General features: G+C 40.8%; 1 protein-coding gene across 3 annotated transcripts in view; it reads left to right on the forward strand.

Annotated features, from left to right (window-relative positions):
* The first annotated feature begins 8,690 nt into the window (after positions 1–8,690).
* The window catches only part of CA10 (carbonic anhydrase 10 (inactive)), a 196,809-nt gene continuing 188,896 nt past the window's right edge, over positions 8,691–16,603 (forward strand). The window contains exons 1-2 of one of the 3 annotated variants that reach the window (XM_086762289.1): positions 8,691–8,940; positions 9,604–10,070. In XM_086762289.1, coding sequence (XP_086618415.1) covers positions 10,010–10,070 — 61 coding nt within the window. In that variant the 5' untranslated portion in view covers positions 8,691–8,940; positions 9,604–10,009. Of the gene's footprint in view, positions 8,941–9,600; positions 10,071–16,603 lie in introns of all 3 variants that reach the window. The other 2 variants (XM_086762287.1, XM_086762288.1) reach the window with 2 other exon arrangements.

Consider the following 16,603-nt stretch of genomic DNA (forward strand, 5'->3'; position numbering starts at 1 on the left):
GCAGCTCTACTGATAAATGATTATTTTGATTCTATTCAGTATTAGGCCACTTAGTATGAACATCTCTAAACTCAAATAGAAGGCCAATGGTTCTGCCAAAAAAATATGCAAATTTATCAAAGCAAACTATACAAGAAGAGTGGATTGGTGGCTCTTGATTTTGGTTAAGATAAGTGTAGAAGATATGATGAAATGATGAAGTAATAGCAAAGCCCAGAAATTGTGTGGATTTAAAAAAAAAAAATTACTTTCTCTCCCCTCTCTAGCCCATGGGACTTACCTAATCATCCAGAAAATCAAGCAGCATGTTCTCCATGTCACACTGTGAGAGGCTGTGCGTAGCAGGGGTTGGTTGTACCAGGAGATGGCCATCCTCAAGCGTTTAAACCTCTGAGACCTCCAGCTGCCCAGAAGGGCCTCGCTCTGCCATCACAGATGCCACTGCTAGAAGCCGTTTCTGCTGGTGGCAGACAGAAGCAAATATGAGTGATCACAAGGTCAGGACCTGGAAGGTCAAAATCTATCCTGATGTACCTGATGTTCTTAATAGTGTCATATGATTATTTTTTTTTTAAGTAAAGTGCCCTATTGCATTTTGAGCTGAACCAAGATGCTTACAATCAAATGCTTAATTTTAATTATATGCTTAAATACTTTGCTGAATGAAGACTTCTAGTGGTGCACAAGTTTGTCCTTACATCTCCAACACTTAGTTTAGCTTACTACTTATTACCACTTCTATTATTTTAATGAAGAGGAAAAATTTCACACTATGGCTAAAAAAGTGATTTGCGTGATTATGCATGTGTTTTCCAAAAACCTCCAAGTATTTTTTTTCCTCTATGCAGAGTAGAACTGAAGTTCTAGCCTGTATTTGCAACTTACTCAGATTAAATGACAGTTTTTGTTTTTGTGATATCAAGCACAAGGACAGAAAGCAAATTGTGGGACACAAAATAACTTGTTCCTGAAGGAGTTAAAGTATTCATCAACAGGAGCACTTTGAAAACACAGGAAATTCTGATCCATCACTTAGCTGTAGGCTTATGTGACATTTGCAACAAGCGTGTATATTTTGAGATAGTTGACAATGACATCTTTATGTTTTTGTTATCAAAGCTTCCATCTAACAATCCCCTTTGGTCCTGAGTATTGTTAAGAATGTGCCAGGGTTATGGCTGTTCATACCTTTCCTCTTCTAAGTGGTACAATGATCAGAGAAGAGCAAAGTTTTATGATGCCTTCAAGGTATTTGAAAATGACACTAAATGACGTTTATAAAGATTTCTAAAAGTCAGAAGAGCCTTATTTTCTTTTTGAGGGCTTGTTCTCATCCTTTTGAATTGTGTTAGATGTCAATTCCTCCACTCTCTAGAAAGAAACAAAGCATAAGTTTCACAAGTCCCATAAATATACTGATAGCACTTGCAGATCAGCCATCACAGACTTTTTTTGAGTAACAGCTTTTCTTAGGACTTACATGGTATTTACTTTCAGAGTTTACTGCAAGCATTAACTGTTACATTTTTTCATCCTTGTGAGGAGTATCTTCATTTTATGGAGGAAAACTGAGGAAGATGAAACTAATTTACAAGGCATCAGTACAAGTAATTCTTCCTAGGACTTGGAAGATTTAGAGGAAGGAGTTAGGAGAGGGTTATTTTCTTCTGAACTGTTGCAAATGGAGACAAAAGTTCATTTTGCACTGTGGCTGAGGCAGTGTCATTCAGACTGCTGCTATTCCAGTCTGTTGACTATAAAAAACTGTGGTTGTGCTGTATGAGACATTGTGCCTTGGAAGCTTCCTACAAAAAAAAAAAAACCTGAGTGCATGGTCTGTTTTAAGCACACAAATAATTCCATTTGCTCAATTACTGTTGTGATGAAAGTTATCCAGCTGGTGAAAGGCTGAATTGAGGCTTAATTCCAAAGGAAATGTGATAAAAATCAAAGGGTGAAACTCCCATTCACTTTAATGGCAGAAGCTCAGGCTCATAATTGATGCTTTATGGACATTTGCAACATGTGAAAAGTTGCAGGGAACAACATCTAATGCTAAGATAAGCATATTAATCTCTGGTTTCGGAATACTCATATTAACTGGTTTTGCCTAAAAAAAATACTGGAGAAGTGAGGTATTTTCTTGCAGAATACGGATCTGTTTAAAGAAAATCTTAATTACAAAATGCAAAAAATCTAGAGAAAGGCAAGAACGATACTACTTACCAAGTGTGCTTCATCTTCCTTCTTAATTCCTTTTCATAATTGCAGAAAAATACAGCAATGTACTTCCCAGAAAAAGCAAAATGGTTCATGTATTAACACAGAAAAATAGTGAATAGAAACAGGCAACTATTTTAACAAGATTGTGTCTCATTATCCATGTTTGCACAAACCTAAACCATATCCAAACACAAAGAAACTGGGACCATGACTTTTTTTCCTACACATACAACCTTTAGGTTCAAGCACAAAGCTCAGGAGAGAAGAACTTCTAATGGCTTCCTGTGCTTCTCACTGGGCAGTCACACAGGAAACGACGTCTGCTCAGAATTTACCTCTTTCCTACCAAATGCCCTGTTGTCAAATCTTAGCACAATGGGGAAAGTTCTCTGTCAGCAAATACCTATTACATCCTAGCAGGAACATGAGTTCCCAACTCAGTGGACTCTGAGAGCAGCACAGCCTGAAAATTTACAGCATAGCTGCCTTGACTCACACATACATAATACTGATCTGATATTGCAATCACCATTACTCGATGTGGCATAAGAAATTATATTAAACAGGTACCAGGTGACAACTAGCTGTCAAAATCTGTAATGAGGAACCAGTAAGATCCATATCAGAATAATTTTCAAGATGTGTGTTCTTTTTTTTTAGATTGAGATGACAAAGAATCCTCAATATCAAAAAATATATATTGCTTTTGATCTTTTAATTAATTCCAGCTTGCAAGAGAAAAGGATGGAGGCAGAAAAACAGAAAGCAGGAAGTTCTCTTTCCTGCTTTGTACCTACTACAGGTGGCTTTAGAATGAGTCAGAAACACATAGTGACATGCATAGGTACATGACAGCAACTTTTATTCCCTTTTACCCAGGAAAGATGCCTTGGATATGGCAGAAATGGTCTTGCATGGATTCTGGGGCAAGGTCCAATTGCAAGCAGTGTGCTAAACCAGCCCATCTGGGGTTGTTAGGCCAAGTGTGTAGATAAACAAAAGGGGACACAGAAGAGGCATCTGTACAGACCAAAAGCCCCTGTTTGCCAGCGTGACCCTGCTGAACAGTAGGAGTCTGGCACAGCATACATCACTCCATAGAGTCTGTGAATTGAGTCAAAGACAAAAGCTAGATGAAAAGAATGTCTCTTCTCATCACCCACTACTCTTGGACTACACTGCATTCAGGTATTACAAAAACAACCTCCCCTCCAGATCCTGTTCTTTTATCTTTTTAATTATTTTTAACAGGCTAATATATTACTCACTAATATATTCCCAGCTGTGGGGAATAAGAATATGAGAAGGACTGTAATCACTGCACCATCTGAAGTCAATTTTATCTGGTGACTTTGATACTAGCAAAAAAAAAAACAGTTTTGCCACTCTACGTGCCTACTCAGAAAATCCTAATTCTGTGGGTGCAAAGCTGCCAAGACTCTCAAAGAACCTATGGAGGTTTATTGAGGAACTGCAAGATATGATGACGTTTTAAACACTTTTGTGTTTAAATTTCTCACTTCCAGAAAAGCTAACTCACTGCAGTTTACATATGTCTTTTTGAATCAGAAGACTGTTATTTCACAAATACTTGATGTCTTAACACTGTTTGCTGGGGTTCAGACATGAAAAGGGGATTTGGACTGATAATAAGTTTTTATGATAATGAACAGATTGACTTACAGGAAAAACACATTGATTGGTTTAATAGTTAACTGCCAGTCATTTTCCTTGTTCCTTTGTTGGAGGTGTTTTTAACTTCAAATAAATTGCATCATTATCTCTACCAGTAAAATGTAAATTCCATCTCAGTTTTGATAAAGATCATCAATACAAGAAAATAATTACCTTAATGTCCATTGCACTGATGGATTCTTAGAGGCTGTATTTTTACAATGATATGTTAAATTTTTTATCAGTTTCCTTAGTGAGGTCAGCACTATTTATAAGCATTGAAGATATTCTCAGAAAATACAAGAAAGTATGGCAGTAACAATATATGGAACAGGAGCACTAGAAATTAAATGGCAATACTATCGCTCAGTATTTATAGTTCTATTCTCAGCAACTCACCTGTTGCTAGTGGCTTTCTAATATTAATTTGTTTAACCTCTGAACCAAGAAGGTACTTAAACATCTTTGTAATCTGATTGGGTCTACCTAAAAGCTTCAAATGAGACACACGACTATGAGGACTGAGTGCAGGCATGGACAAATAGGAAATTGTTATAGGCAGCAGACTGCTGAGAATTATGAGATCCCAACAACGCTAAAGCGGAGCCTTTGAGCCCTATCCAGGACTATAAATTCTTTCCTAATGCCACACTTATTCCCTGAGATTAGAGTTCCTCATACAAGAAATAAATAAGCTTTGAATAGACAAATTTTTTCTTCTTATTTTAAAAGAAATATGTATGCAATTCTTTATTATAGCTTCAAATGTTTGCATGGAATGCATAGATTTTTTCTTCTGGTAGGTTTTTGCAATTTATTATGATATTTTACTCCTCATCTGAAGTTACTTGGAACTTGCATGGAAAGACATTTGAATGTACAGTCTAGACACAAAAGTCCTTTTTGTCTTCCACAAACAAATCCGTTAATTGCAATAAAAAATGACCAGGGCAAATTCCACCTGGAACATAAATGTAAATATAGAATAAACTTGAGACAAGGAGGAACAGTGTCGTATTTATGTGATTTACGACAGCAAGGTTCAATGCTATCACTATAATAATTTATTCCAAGCAATCACTTTTATTTCAGTAGTGGTTAGGGTCCGGTTCTGGCAAACAGATTGGTAAAGTTCCCTGAGCTGGACACTAACAGATCGCTAGTTTTGGATGATCTTCAAACCCCCATTTGAATTTGGAGACCCTTGAGCTTTCTTCCACCTGAATGAACTGCAGCATTGGCCCTTTCTTTGATTTTGATTTAACATTGATTTTGGTTCATGCTTACATCCTAGGCTGTTCCCAGTGGCAATTGGGAAGCTGACTCACAAGTTCTTCCATCATCCCTGCCATGGGGCCAGCAGCCCCTGGGACAGGGGAAAACAAGTAAGAGCAGGAACTGTTCCAGCTCTGCCAGCTTAATTGCTGGAAACATGCCAGAAGCTTCAGACAACTTCAATAGCAGGCCTTTGCTGAGCTGACTTATTTTGACAGAAACGAGCTAGGGAGCGCGCAGGCAGCCTGCTCTACCAGATCAGTGGGAACCTTCAGCAGCGCAGTAGTGATGAATGGCAGCATCCTCTTCCATCGACACAGGGTAAGCCACAGTTCAATCCATTTTGCTCAGAAGTTACCCAGTTCAAAACAATTTCTAAAATTGATCTTTTCTGATCCAAGCTAATTTTGAGTCAAATGAGTCAAAATGCTGGCTCCTCTGAGAAGGTACGAACCTTAATTCTGCTTTACAGAATTGGAATGTATTAAGTTGGCATAAAAACCTTTAAGCATGTGGATTTTTAAAGTACTTTTTGAACTCTATTCACATAGCTAAGCCAAAAAGTCTTCCTCTCTAAATCTGGCCTGAAGAAACTAGGTGTCCAGCTTGTAATTAATACGTTAGGTACTCACGAACCCTGACAGAAACCCCAGCCGGGGCTTCTAGATAGTAAAATCGTCACAATTAACATATACAAACATGCTTCCAAGGCCTGTCGAAAACCACTTTGCAGTCATTTTTACCTCTAGGCACATGAGTAGTCCAATGACTTCAGTACAGCTTAAAGGTTGGTAAGATTAAGTTTAAAAAGTTTAGCCAGCTGTATGAACGGAATTCAAATAAATGCAGCAAATATCAAACCCCTTCATTTTAGTGAGTTACAGAAGAAGTTTTGAATGAAAACTCATACAATAAAAAATTGATGCCGCAGCCAGCATTTTTGTCTGTTTTGAACAGGAAACTACACCAATGTACACAGGAGAGTTGTGTTCTGCTTCTACCTCAAATACACCCGACTATATTAAACCCTTTCCCTTGGGATCAAATATACTGTGCCAAATTCTACAGTGAAAACCTGATTCAAAACTCATTGAAGTCTGCAGAAATATTCCAACTGATTTTAGTGGGTGTTGGAACAGGCCCATGGACATCCATTCCACTTTATTGAACTAAGCTTTCCCATGGAGCTGCAGCAGCCAGCATGGACACAAGGACTTCCAAACCAAGCCTTAAGGCCACTGCTAGGCAAATAACATCGCAGCAAGTAAATGACAGCAGAATGAACTCATTATTATTTATCTAGATTTTCTAAAAAAAATTGCATGTTTTCTGAGTTCACTGGTTCCAGGTGAAGAAAACTTTCAGTTTGCCTTTGATCCCTCATAGATTTTTCAGCCTAAGTCACAAACTACTTATTAACCACAGGCCACTGAAATAAGTATAAGGTTTGTATGAGGACAATAAACATACCACACTAAAAATATGCACAAAACCAAAGATATTTGGGAGTTTTGTCTATCTTCTGGCAGCCAGCATCAACTATCTGATTTTTTTCCTGCCATTAAACTCATACTAGAGTTCCACTGACATCAAATGGAATTAAACATGAGCTTGCCACTTAGGATTTGACGTTCCCTCTTGTTACTTTGCTGGCTTAATGGACAACACACCCTTTTACAACACCTCATCTTACTTGCTTGAGACATTCATTTTCCCACATGTAATGCCATACTTTCAAGGAGACTAGTTTACAAACAAGGATGACTGTGTAAATATGAGCATAAAAGATAGGAGTGTCTTTGGAGGTTTATTATGTTCTGGATTGGGATGTTATTTGTAAGAACTTTGTTGGGAAACCCCAGAAAAGAATTTACAGTCAAATCCATGGAAAACTTTCATCTGTTTGCTTAGAAGAGTTCAGTAAACATCAATGGAAACTAACTCAGTATTTCCTAAATCATGCTTAAATACATCTAGACTACAGAGAGAGGATGCCACTCATGCCTTTCATAATACCAGAGTAGGAGGTATTAACCTGGGTTTTTAAAAGGCATAAAGAAGAGAATTGCATATGCTGTTCTGTATGACTCTGAAAACACAGAACACTTAAAAAACAAGGTCTTGGGTTCAATAATTCTTGGGTTTCTTCTGCTGATGTGAGCAATCATTGATAACATGATCTTAAAGGAATTATTTAGTTTCATTAACCTTTCAAGAACCAGATGCAAATCGTTTTTCAACCTCTTTAAAAACCTATACTGGTTTGGTGCTTCTGGACAACTCATTCAGTGCCCAGAGGCACATCTACAGAATGGCATACCTGACAAATGTCTGCTTACCCACAGGCTGCCCTAGTTTCCTAAATCCTATGCATTTCACTTTGCCCAAGAGGGATAATTCTCAATTGCCTAAACTTAAGTATACAATGACACTCAGCATTGCATCTCTTTATAATCCATAAGAAGAGATGGAGTAAACATCACCAGAGACTGCTGCAGCGCAAAGAGCACTTACTCTACCCTGAGAACCTAGCAAAATGAATGCAAGAATCCCATTGACTATTAAGTGCCTGCAGTCCAATTCTTCCCTTCAAAGAGTGATGATTTTGTCCTATCCAGTTGCTTTGAAGCACTCAAGAAATCTGATCTACTGCAATTAAATACCGTCAGGACAACTTGAAACCTATGACCCTTACACATTTCTCAAAGCCGCTGAAAATAACAACCTAGCCTGTGGTTTTTTTTTTCTGAAAGATCCTCTCCTTCCCCATTCAGAGATCCAAGCGTCCTCATTTTGCTAGAATCCAGACAAAGGTGCATTTTACAAGTATGCCCTGGGCTGGAAAATTGTTTATAAACCAACCTGTGTTCAATCTATTATGCATGCATCCCCCGCTGGAGTATTTGTAATATGACCTCTGCGTACCTGCCAAGAGCCGGGATATCAGTTTGAAACCCGAAGCATCTCTCTCCCTCCCCCTTCCTTCTGCCTTACAGTGATCAATGAAGGCACCCGCAGCCGAGGCAGTGGCAGGATCAGCTTTTCTCACCTGCCCCAAGCCGGGATTTTCGGTCGCAGCCCAAAATCCCGTGACCCCCTCCCTTCTTTCCTGACAGACCGAGCCGCTACGGTCCGGGGCAGCCCCTTGCCCACCTCCCTAGCCCCTCGGCTCTGCCAACGCAGAACGGGAAACGCAAACTCTCCCCGAGCCAGGTGCACCTCTTTTTTGGGGGAGGGAAAAAAAAAAAAAGGAATAAATAAATTGGACCCACATTTTAAACAAAGTGAGCAGCAGCTTCTGGAATGTGCCTGAGAAGACACACAACGGCGCGGGAGGGAGGGTTTTGGGTTTTTTTTTCCATTCTGCCATCCCCCCCAGCCCGGCTCACGCCATCCCGGTCCCCGCCGCAGCCCCCTCGCCGCGGTGCGGCCCCGCCGCCGCCCGCCCAAGCACCGCCTCCGCGGCGGAGCCCCCGCGCGCTCGCTGAAGCCGCCGGCCCGCGCCCGTGCGCGCCGCCGCGCCGAGCCGAGCCCCCGGCATCCCGCAGCACAGACTCCTAACTCGGGGAAATGGCGAAATAGCCGGAATTAGGGGAGGAGGGGGGGAATCCAAGGAGCCATGGTACCTCCCGACAGCTAAGGTGGCGGTACGTGCTGCAGCAAGCAGCTCGGAGCTTGACCTCGATTTGTTTTTGGGACTGCAGGCAGAAGTGGCAAATCCGATGAGCTGAAAAAAAAAAGATAAAAAGCAGGAGGATTTGGGGGTAAGTAAGAGATTGCCCCAAAACTGACACTGCTTTTTTTTTTTTTTTTTGGGGGGGGGGGGGAGAATCTATTTGTGCAGAAGTACTGTGGATTGGGGAATGCAGTGCGATGTGCGCCGCAGCGCAAGTACTTCGCTAACTTCTGCCTGTATCCTCTTGTTGCCCTTCCTGCCACCAAACCCGCGAGAAGTTTGGGGTTCTTATTCTTTTTCTTCTTGTTTAAATAAGTTTTAAAATATCGGCATTCTTAGCGAAGCCGGCCGGCGATGCACGCAAACCCCCGCCGCCTGCAGACCCTGGACTTTCTGCAATTTGGATTTGGGAGGTGGAAGACACACGAAGGCCAACGTACTAGAGCCCCCGTGTCCCCCCACCCCACAGTGCCGGGGGCGTTTTGGCGTGGCCGAGCTGCGGGCGCGGGTGCGGGGCCGGAGGGCGGCGGCGGGGCCATCCCGGCCGGGGCCGGGCGGCTCGGTGCGCGGGGCGAGAACGACCCCTGCAGTCGGCTGGCGGAAAGGAGCAGCCGGGGGCTGCGGAAACCCCGGCAGCGCTGGAGAGAGCCGGCTGCGACGGGCTCCGCGCCGGGGAGGTGCGGGAGCATGCGGGGGAGGGGGTGGATGAAGGCGTTGCAGCGGGTATTAATCTCTTTCCGCTCGTTTTGAAGCAGCAGGAGAGGAAACCCCCTCCCTCCGCCATGCTGGCGCTGCCCCGCTGAGACGTGCAGAGTTTGGGGTTAACTTGCACCTGGCCGCCCTGGAATAGAGACTCTCCGGACCGGATCAGTTGGGGTTTGTTGTCTATGTCTTGGTGGGAAATCTGGTGGATTTTTTTCTTACTCGTGGAGGAAGAGCCCGGTGCTGGCAGTTGGCTTCGTGGTGTTTTTTGGAGGGCGAAGGAAGGGAAGGGATCTCGCTTGAGCCGCGCAGAGAGAGAGCTCGGACATGTGTTGTCAGCACATCTGGGGAATACAGTCTGCAAGTCCGAAAGGAAATTTGCTGGGATCGTTCAAACCGCGATATTGATCTTTGTTATTTTTTTTCGCTGCGGGATGCACTTGGCATGAGAATCGGAGGATGGAAATTGTTTGGGAGGTGCTTTTTCTTCTGCAAGCGAATTTCATCGTCTGCATTTCAGGTACGCAGCTAGCACAGAAAGGGTGAGGGGTGGGGAGGGGGGGAGAAATGCCATAGAGGGTTCCCAGACTTCCCCTTTGCAAAGGGGAAAAATAGTACAAAATAGTTGAAAAATACATGAACAATGTATTGTGAGTGGATCGTGACAGAAATCAACAAATATCTATCCCTATCCCTCTCTCCTTAATTCCAATACCTATCTAGTAATTATGATACACTGGTTGCCATAAATAACCACAATGTACTGATTAAGCTGATGCTTGTAACTCCTAATGTACCCGATCTGTGATAATTAATTGCAATATTGCAGTAATCCCAGAATTTCATACCTCCCAAAGTTCTTGAACTCGGCTGATCTGTGGATGTTAAAAGGTTTGCGGTTCATTGATGGAGATGTCACGTTCTAGTGCCACAGTTCAGGATCTGCAAAGGGAGGAATAACAGTGAAGAATGTGCCTCTCCTTTTAAAAGGAGCTTTACTGTGGCTGCGCTCTGAAAATTAATTAAAAAAAAAAATAGCCCCATTCAAAGAACTCCTTGGTGGCTAGGATTCCAGATTTAGCCGCCTTCTCATTTAAGCTTGCAGAGATGTCTCTCCCCTCCAGTATATAGAAGTTGGGTAATTTCAGTTGTCACCAGAGCTTGTCCAATTAATGAATAGGCACGGCTGGGTGTCTACCGTAAAGGATTGGAACAATTTATTCTTGGGGAAAACACTCTCTTCTACTGCAAAAGCGCCGGCTGCCTTGTTAATTTGTCATGTCAGTCATACTGGAATAATTATGTTGCAGGAGGCAGGAGTGGGGAGGTGGCCAGTTTTCTAGTTTGGGACACTTCAGGGAGCCCCGTGGGGATCCAGGCTGCCTGCGTCTCCTGCTGTTCCACTGCTCTGCAGGCTGCTTCTGCCCTCAAGTCGTTGCATAAGTCTGGAAACGGGAACGCAGGCAACGCAGGCAAGGCACTGCAGGGTGGAAGTGGGGGGTCCTGGTGGACATCTCAGTGTCCAGCTTGGAGGTGCATAGGGAGAGGGAGCTTCAAAGCTTTCTTGGGAGCCTGCAGAGCTTGGTCTGGGCCAGCTCCCAGCCCCCAGGCAGCCCCTGCAGCATCGCCCTGGCAGTGCCAGCCCCCACTGCGCTTTCTGCAGCACCTCCTGACTGATCCACTCTTACAGCCCTTGGGCTGGTGACACTCACATGAATATTTGGAGTGCCAGCATCTGTGTAATTTGTATTGCCTCCACCAGCACCAAAACTTTCTTATTCCTGAGCAAATAGCATTGCCACCAGCCCACAGGGTACATCAGCCCTTCTTTTATCCCTACAGACTGGCACCATCTGCTACCACGCACCTGGGTGACACTGCCAGCACCCCGGGCTGACCTTCCGCTTGTGCCCATTGGTACCATCGGAATAATTCACTCTCTCACTGTTTAGAACAGCAAAACCTGCTGCCTCTTGTCATTTAAATCTCACACTTATCTATTTAGCTCAGCGTGATATGCCACCTGTCCAGTTCTCTTCAAATTAGGCACTTTTTAAAGTACCACAGTGAGAATGGAAAAATGAAGCTCATAGCTTTCTTGGCCACTATGACAGTAATATCCTGAGACAGAAAGAAGCTGTCCCATTCTGTGCAGGTCCTTATGCCATACATCTCGCTGCCAGCATTTCCTAATGTCCCCCGCCTCCTTTCCTCATCTTCAGAGAGGGAACCGAGGCTTCTGAAACCAATAGTGGGATCAGTCCTGCAGGGGCTCTCCTCGCTCTCCATCTCCCTCTAGCACTACCAACAGACTGATAACCATCTCAGTTTTCTTTTTCTTTTTTTTTTTTTTTCTTTTTTGGAGAATAAAGTGAATAAATGAATGGTGGGATGCTTTTGCTGCATGGTTAAAGCTGTGGTTTCAAATAATTGATTTTAACCACATTGAGGATGTGTGCATGCATTTAGGCTTGCTTTTTTGTTTTGCTCCTAGAGATTTCTGTTTTTTTTCAGGATTTGTCATCTTGGTAAAAGGGATTAAGATCTGCAGATATCTGACTGGCACTAATGCTTTCTATCTTTCCTCTGTCATCCTTTTTACACTATGTTCTGTAGCATATTATCTAGCTAGGATGTCTGGATAACAGTGTAAGTAGGAGAAGGTATAATGAAGCCTGTTAAGGTTTGCCTCAAGAGTGGATTTCAGAAACTGTATTTTTAGCACTTCAGCACTGTTGGTTCATTCAACATGTTATTTAAAAACCCCACTAGTTGAGCACACTGCTGCAAATTCCAGGGATGTGAATTAAGGAGTGTGGTAGTATTCCTTTTTTTTTTATTTTTCTTTCTTATTAAGTCTGTTGTTCCGGCAGTGAGGATACAAGGCTGGACATCTGTGTGTGGATCTTTCCTGAATATTAGCAGGTGCTTGATTCAGTGTCTATTTAGACCTGTGATGGCCCGCCTACTAATTGCAGGGGTTATTTGGATTGGGGCCTGCTAAGGGCTGCTGCTCATAGGGATGATGTCAGTCACTAAACTGACAAGACTATTAAGTTAGTTTATCATTATTAGTGAACTTATTTATTAAACACAGGTTCAATGTTATGCCACATTGTCTTTTGTTATGTATTTACATGATGTTTAAGTATAAATTATGCTGAATATAGCACTTATGCTATGTTTCATATTTAAAATAGATAATGAAGTTATACAGTTGGCTTTTTGGTGTCTCTTACATGCATGAATTTTTGTGAAACTTAGTATGTGGAAAATAATTTCATCTATTAAGAAGAGGCATATATATTTTCAAAGTATTTTGTACCTAACATTTTTTATCAGTCAGTTACCTGTGTGTATGATAGATTGCTTGGTTTGGAAGAATAATTGGTTTGGGAAATAATTTATCTGTGAACTTTGTAAAGTGAATATTTTTGTTTTCTTGGCATACTGAATTAAAGCTTTTGCTACTTGAAATTGCTTGTTTGAAAGGAAAATCTAGTTTCTTTGTGCAGATGCAAATAAGAAATAAGAACAGATTGAAGGACCACAAAAACAATTTCTATCCTTTAGAAAGAAATGAAAGTCCTCTCTTTCCTTCTAAGTTATGATGCATATTTATTCTTTTGAATTGTAGTCTCTGAGGAAAAATAGTCATGACTCATATTATGAATTCTGAGATCTTGTTCCTGTTAATGATACTATAGCAAAGAAGGAGCATAGGGTAGTGGAAGTTAAGATGTCCTGTAGATGGAATGCTGAAATAAGACATCTTGTTGTTCCTTTGAAGATGCAGATAATCATGGCACAGGGATTATTCTGTTTATATAGAAAGAAGAAAATAGTTGTTGGTATGATGTCCAAAATTTGCTTCCTGGGTAAGAATACCACCAAAGATTAATTAGCATCAGTGTTCTCAGGTGCGATGTTGTTGATCCTATAATGGCTGCCACCTTTGCTTGCATAATCATTTGTATAAGCCAGGAGCAATTTGTTTCTGATTCTGGATATTAACAATCAATTTCAAAAAGAAAGTCAGGATGCTATTTTTGAACTCGTGCAGGATACTTAATTTAAATAAGGAAATGCTACTGTTATGGGAATTGATTAAGAAGGTTTCTATGTAAATTTTCTGTTAATCCATCAACAAAATGCTTTATAGAACCTGCGTATTCAACATCTTTGTGGCTTCCTATGAATTGATATATGACCTCTTATTGTTTTGGCTTGTGGGAACTAATATGGATGAAATTCACGCAAGTCCTATAACTCTCTTACTATTTGGAAGTGTTTTCATCCTTTGCCATCATCCTCAGGTTATGTAGGGGCAGATCCCTTTTATGATGTAACTTCTTTGGCCTGTTTGGCAGCCCACAGGAGTCATAAATCGTGTATCACGAACAACTGAGATGATATAAAAAAACCCCTGCACATTAAGGAATTCCACTGGGTGTTGAGCATCTGATGTAGCATCTCCTGGCATTGAGGGCTAAGGGTGTATTAAAAGCACAGTTGCACTTCATTTTCTGTCTTGCTGCTTCTGCAGTCTCTGAGCTTTTATTGCCTGGCATAACATAGAGTTGTCCTATAGGAAATACAAATTATACCAAGGCTTGAATTATCTGTTGAATTACGCTCTGTACGGTCTGGTAACTTTTCTTCTCTTAGCATTGTACAACTTGAGGTAATTCAAGCTAAAGTAGTCTTGTAGAAGAGAAGAATATCAAGGCTCCACTGGCATTAGTAACTAACAGTGAATGGTTCATTGTTATGTTTGGACAGAAATGCTGAATCCAAGTTAATTATTGTCAAACAGTGCCACAGAAATAGCTTTTTCTGGCACTTTTAAGTAATAAATGTAATGCCCTAGGGAAAGGAATTATTCATAACACATATACATGTGTGTATATGTAAGAGAAAGTAATTGCTAGGCATGTAGGAAGGTATAAACCATGCAGTCTGGGTGCATCTGGTATCTAAGAGCTTTTGGCATCCCATCCATTATAGTATTATTTTCTGCTTTGTTCCATCTCCACAGCTTCATGTATGTGGGCAAACCTTCATGCCTGCATGGAGTTTGTTGATGTTACTGAAAATCCACGTGGATTCAATCCTCCTGCTCACATTCAAACACAGGATGGAGGCCATATGTTGGATCCAAAGACTCTCAGTTCCTTAGCGCTTCAATGCTTTCTCACTTCAGAGATGTTGCCGCCTTTTCAAAAGGTGTGAAGATGTTTCTGCTTTAAAATTTTATGGAAATAGCCTTGTAGTCTCCTATAAATGACTGCTTTACTTTTTTGTTGTTGTTGTGTCCTGTATTTTTCATCATTCTATTTTTATTGTTAGTTTTGCAGCTAGAGCGTGACCAGACAGGTGCTAAAGTGCCAAAACACCACACGCATTTTTAGCTTATGTAAAGGTAGTGGAAGGGAACATTTATGAATAGTTTTGCACATATTATGGTGAGCTATTTTCCATCCAATAAACTGATGAAAAGAAACTGGTGGTTGCTGCTATTCTTTTCCAAATCTCAGAGATGAAGATACCCAGTTCTCAAAGGGACCTCTTGACCTTGTTGTGTTGCCTCGTTGTTAATACAATTGACCAAGATAACAAGCCTCCAAGACAAAATTATTAAAAACAGGAATAAAACTCCAACTCAAATAAACACTTTCAATTTAAGGGTATTCTTTAAGTCTTTAAGATACAACTGATGTTATAGAGAAGTTTTGCCCTTGATATTCTTGGAAAGGTTTCAGTTTTTAAATCTACAATAGACAGGTTTTAAATTCACCAAGGATTGAAATGGCTTTCCATTTGCATTATGAATATTCTTTGTATACCAATAAACAAGGAATTCCTGCTTACCCTAAAAGGCTGTTTTGCATATTTGTTGCTATTGGTCAAAGTATCGCTTGCTTTCTTGGTTGAAAGGTTGTAATTTAGCTGAGGAGAGAGCTGCTGTTTTCATCGTTACTGATTGTTTATGGCTAAACTTAACATGGCAAAGACTGAAGTGGATGATTGGCCCATCTGGGCTGTTAATAGAAGACTATATAAAACTGTTTTATCATTATCTCATTACCAGCTCAAGCAGCAGACAAAACTAGATGACAGTTAGTTATGGACAACACTGATATACTGTGATAAGTATTATTTTGCTCCTATCTTGTTTTTATCTTAACTATACCTCATGTTGGAAGGAAGAGAAAAGAGGAATCAAATTTTAAATTACTTGTTTAGAGGCTGTATACTGTGACTGCATTACCATTGTAATGCCATCAGAAAGTGCAAAAGTGCCTGTCCATACAGTGGAGAGTATGTTAGAAGAAAAAAAAAAAAATCCAGTGTGATAGAGAAATTGAAACATTGATGGTAAATAAATAGGAAATAAATTTTTAAAAGGATAATAATCTGGCATTTAGGAGAATTTACAGCCCAGCCTGTTTACTGTTGAATTCAAAGTAGAAGAATATTTTATTCCAAGTTTAACTATTGATGGTTAAAAAGTTGTCAAGTGTCTTTCAATGGAATTTCTTGAAGAAAAAATAGCAAGTTATTATTCTCATAAAAATAGAGGAGTGAAACATTTTAGACCTATATTCTGTGTAGTATAGTACCTTTCTGGTGATGTGGACAAGTACTAGGTGCCTTATAGGCACATGGGTGCCCATAAGTGTAAACTTCTTATTTGTCAGTATGAGAAATGTTTTCATTCAGTGCTTAGCAGTTGCCAGTTGAGGTAAGAAGGCATAAGGAAACTTGTATTTACACCCACCTTAAAAGACCTCAGAACTCTGAGAATGGTATAAGTGGCTTGTGTTAATGAGATTTGGGCCTTACAAATTGCAAAACCTTAAAGCTTAACAATGAGAAAAGCTTTAGATGGCAGGTGTCTGTGCTCCAGCCTATCCAGAATTACAGGCCTGAAATATTTGATTTTCTTTTCTTTTATTCATCCTGAAAAATGGAAGATGATCAGTTCTCACATACATAGCATACTGAAGACAATGGGTAGAATTCAATAAAAGAAATGCTTTCATTATTTGA

The sequence above is a fragment of the Chlamydotis macqueenii genome, chromosome 18 (assembly GCF_036417535.1).
Source record: "Chlamydotis macqueenii isolate bChlMac1 chromosome 18, bChlMac1.mat, whole genome shotgun sequence".
In the NCBI taxonomy this organism is placed as follows: Eukaryota; Metazoa; Chordata; class Aves; order Otidiformes; family Otididae; genus Chlamydotis; species Chlamydotis macqueenii.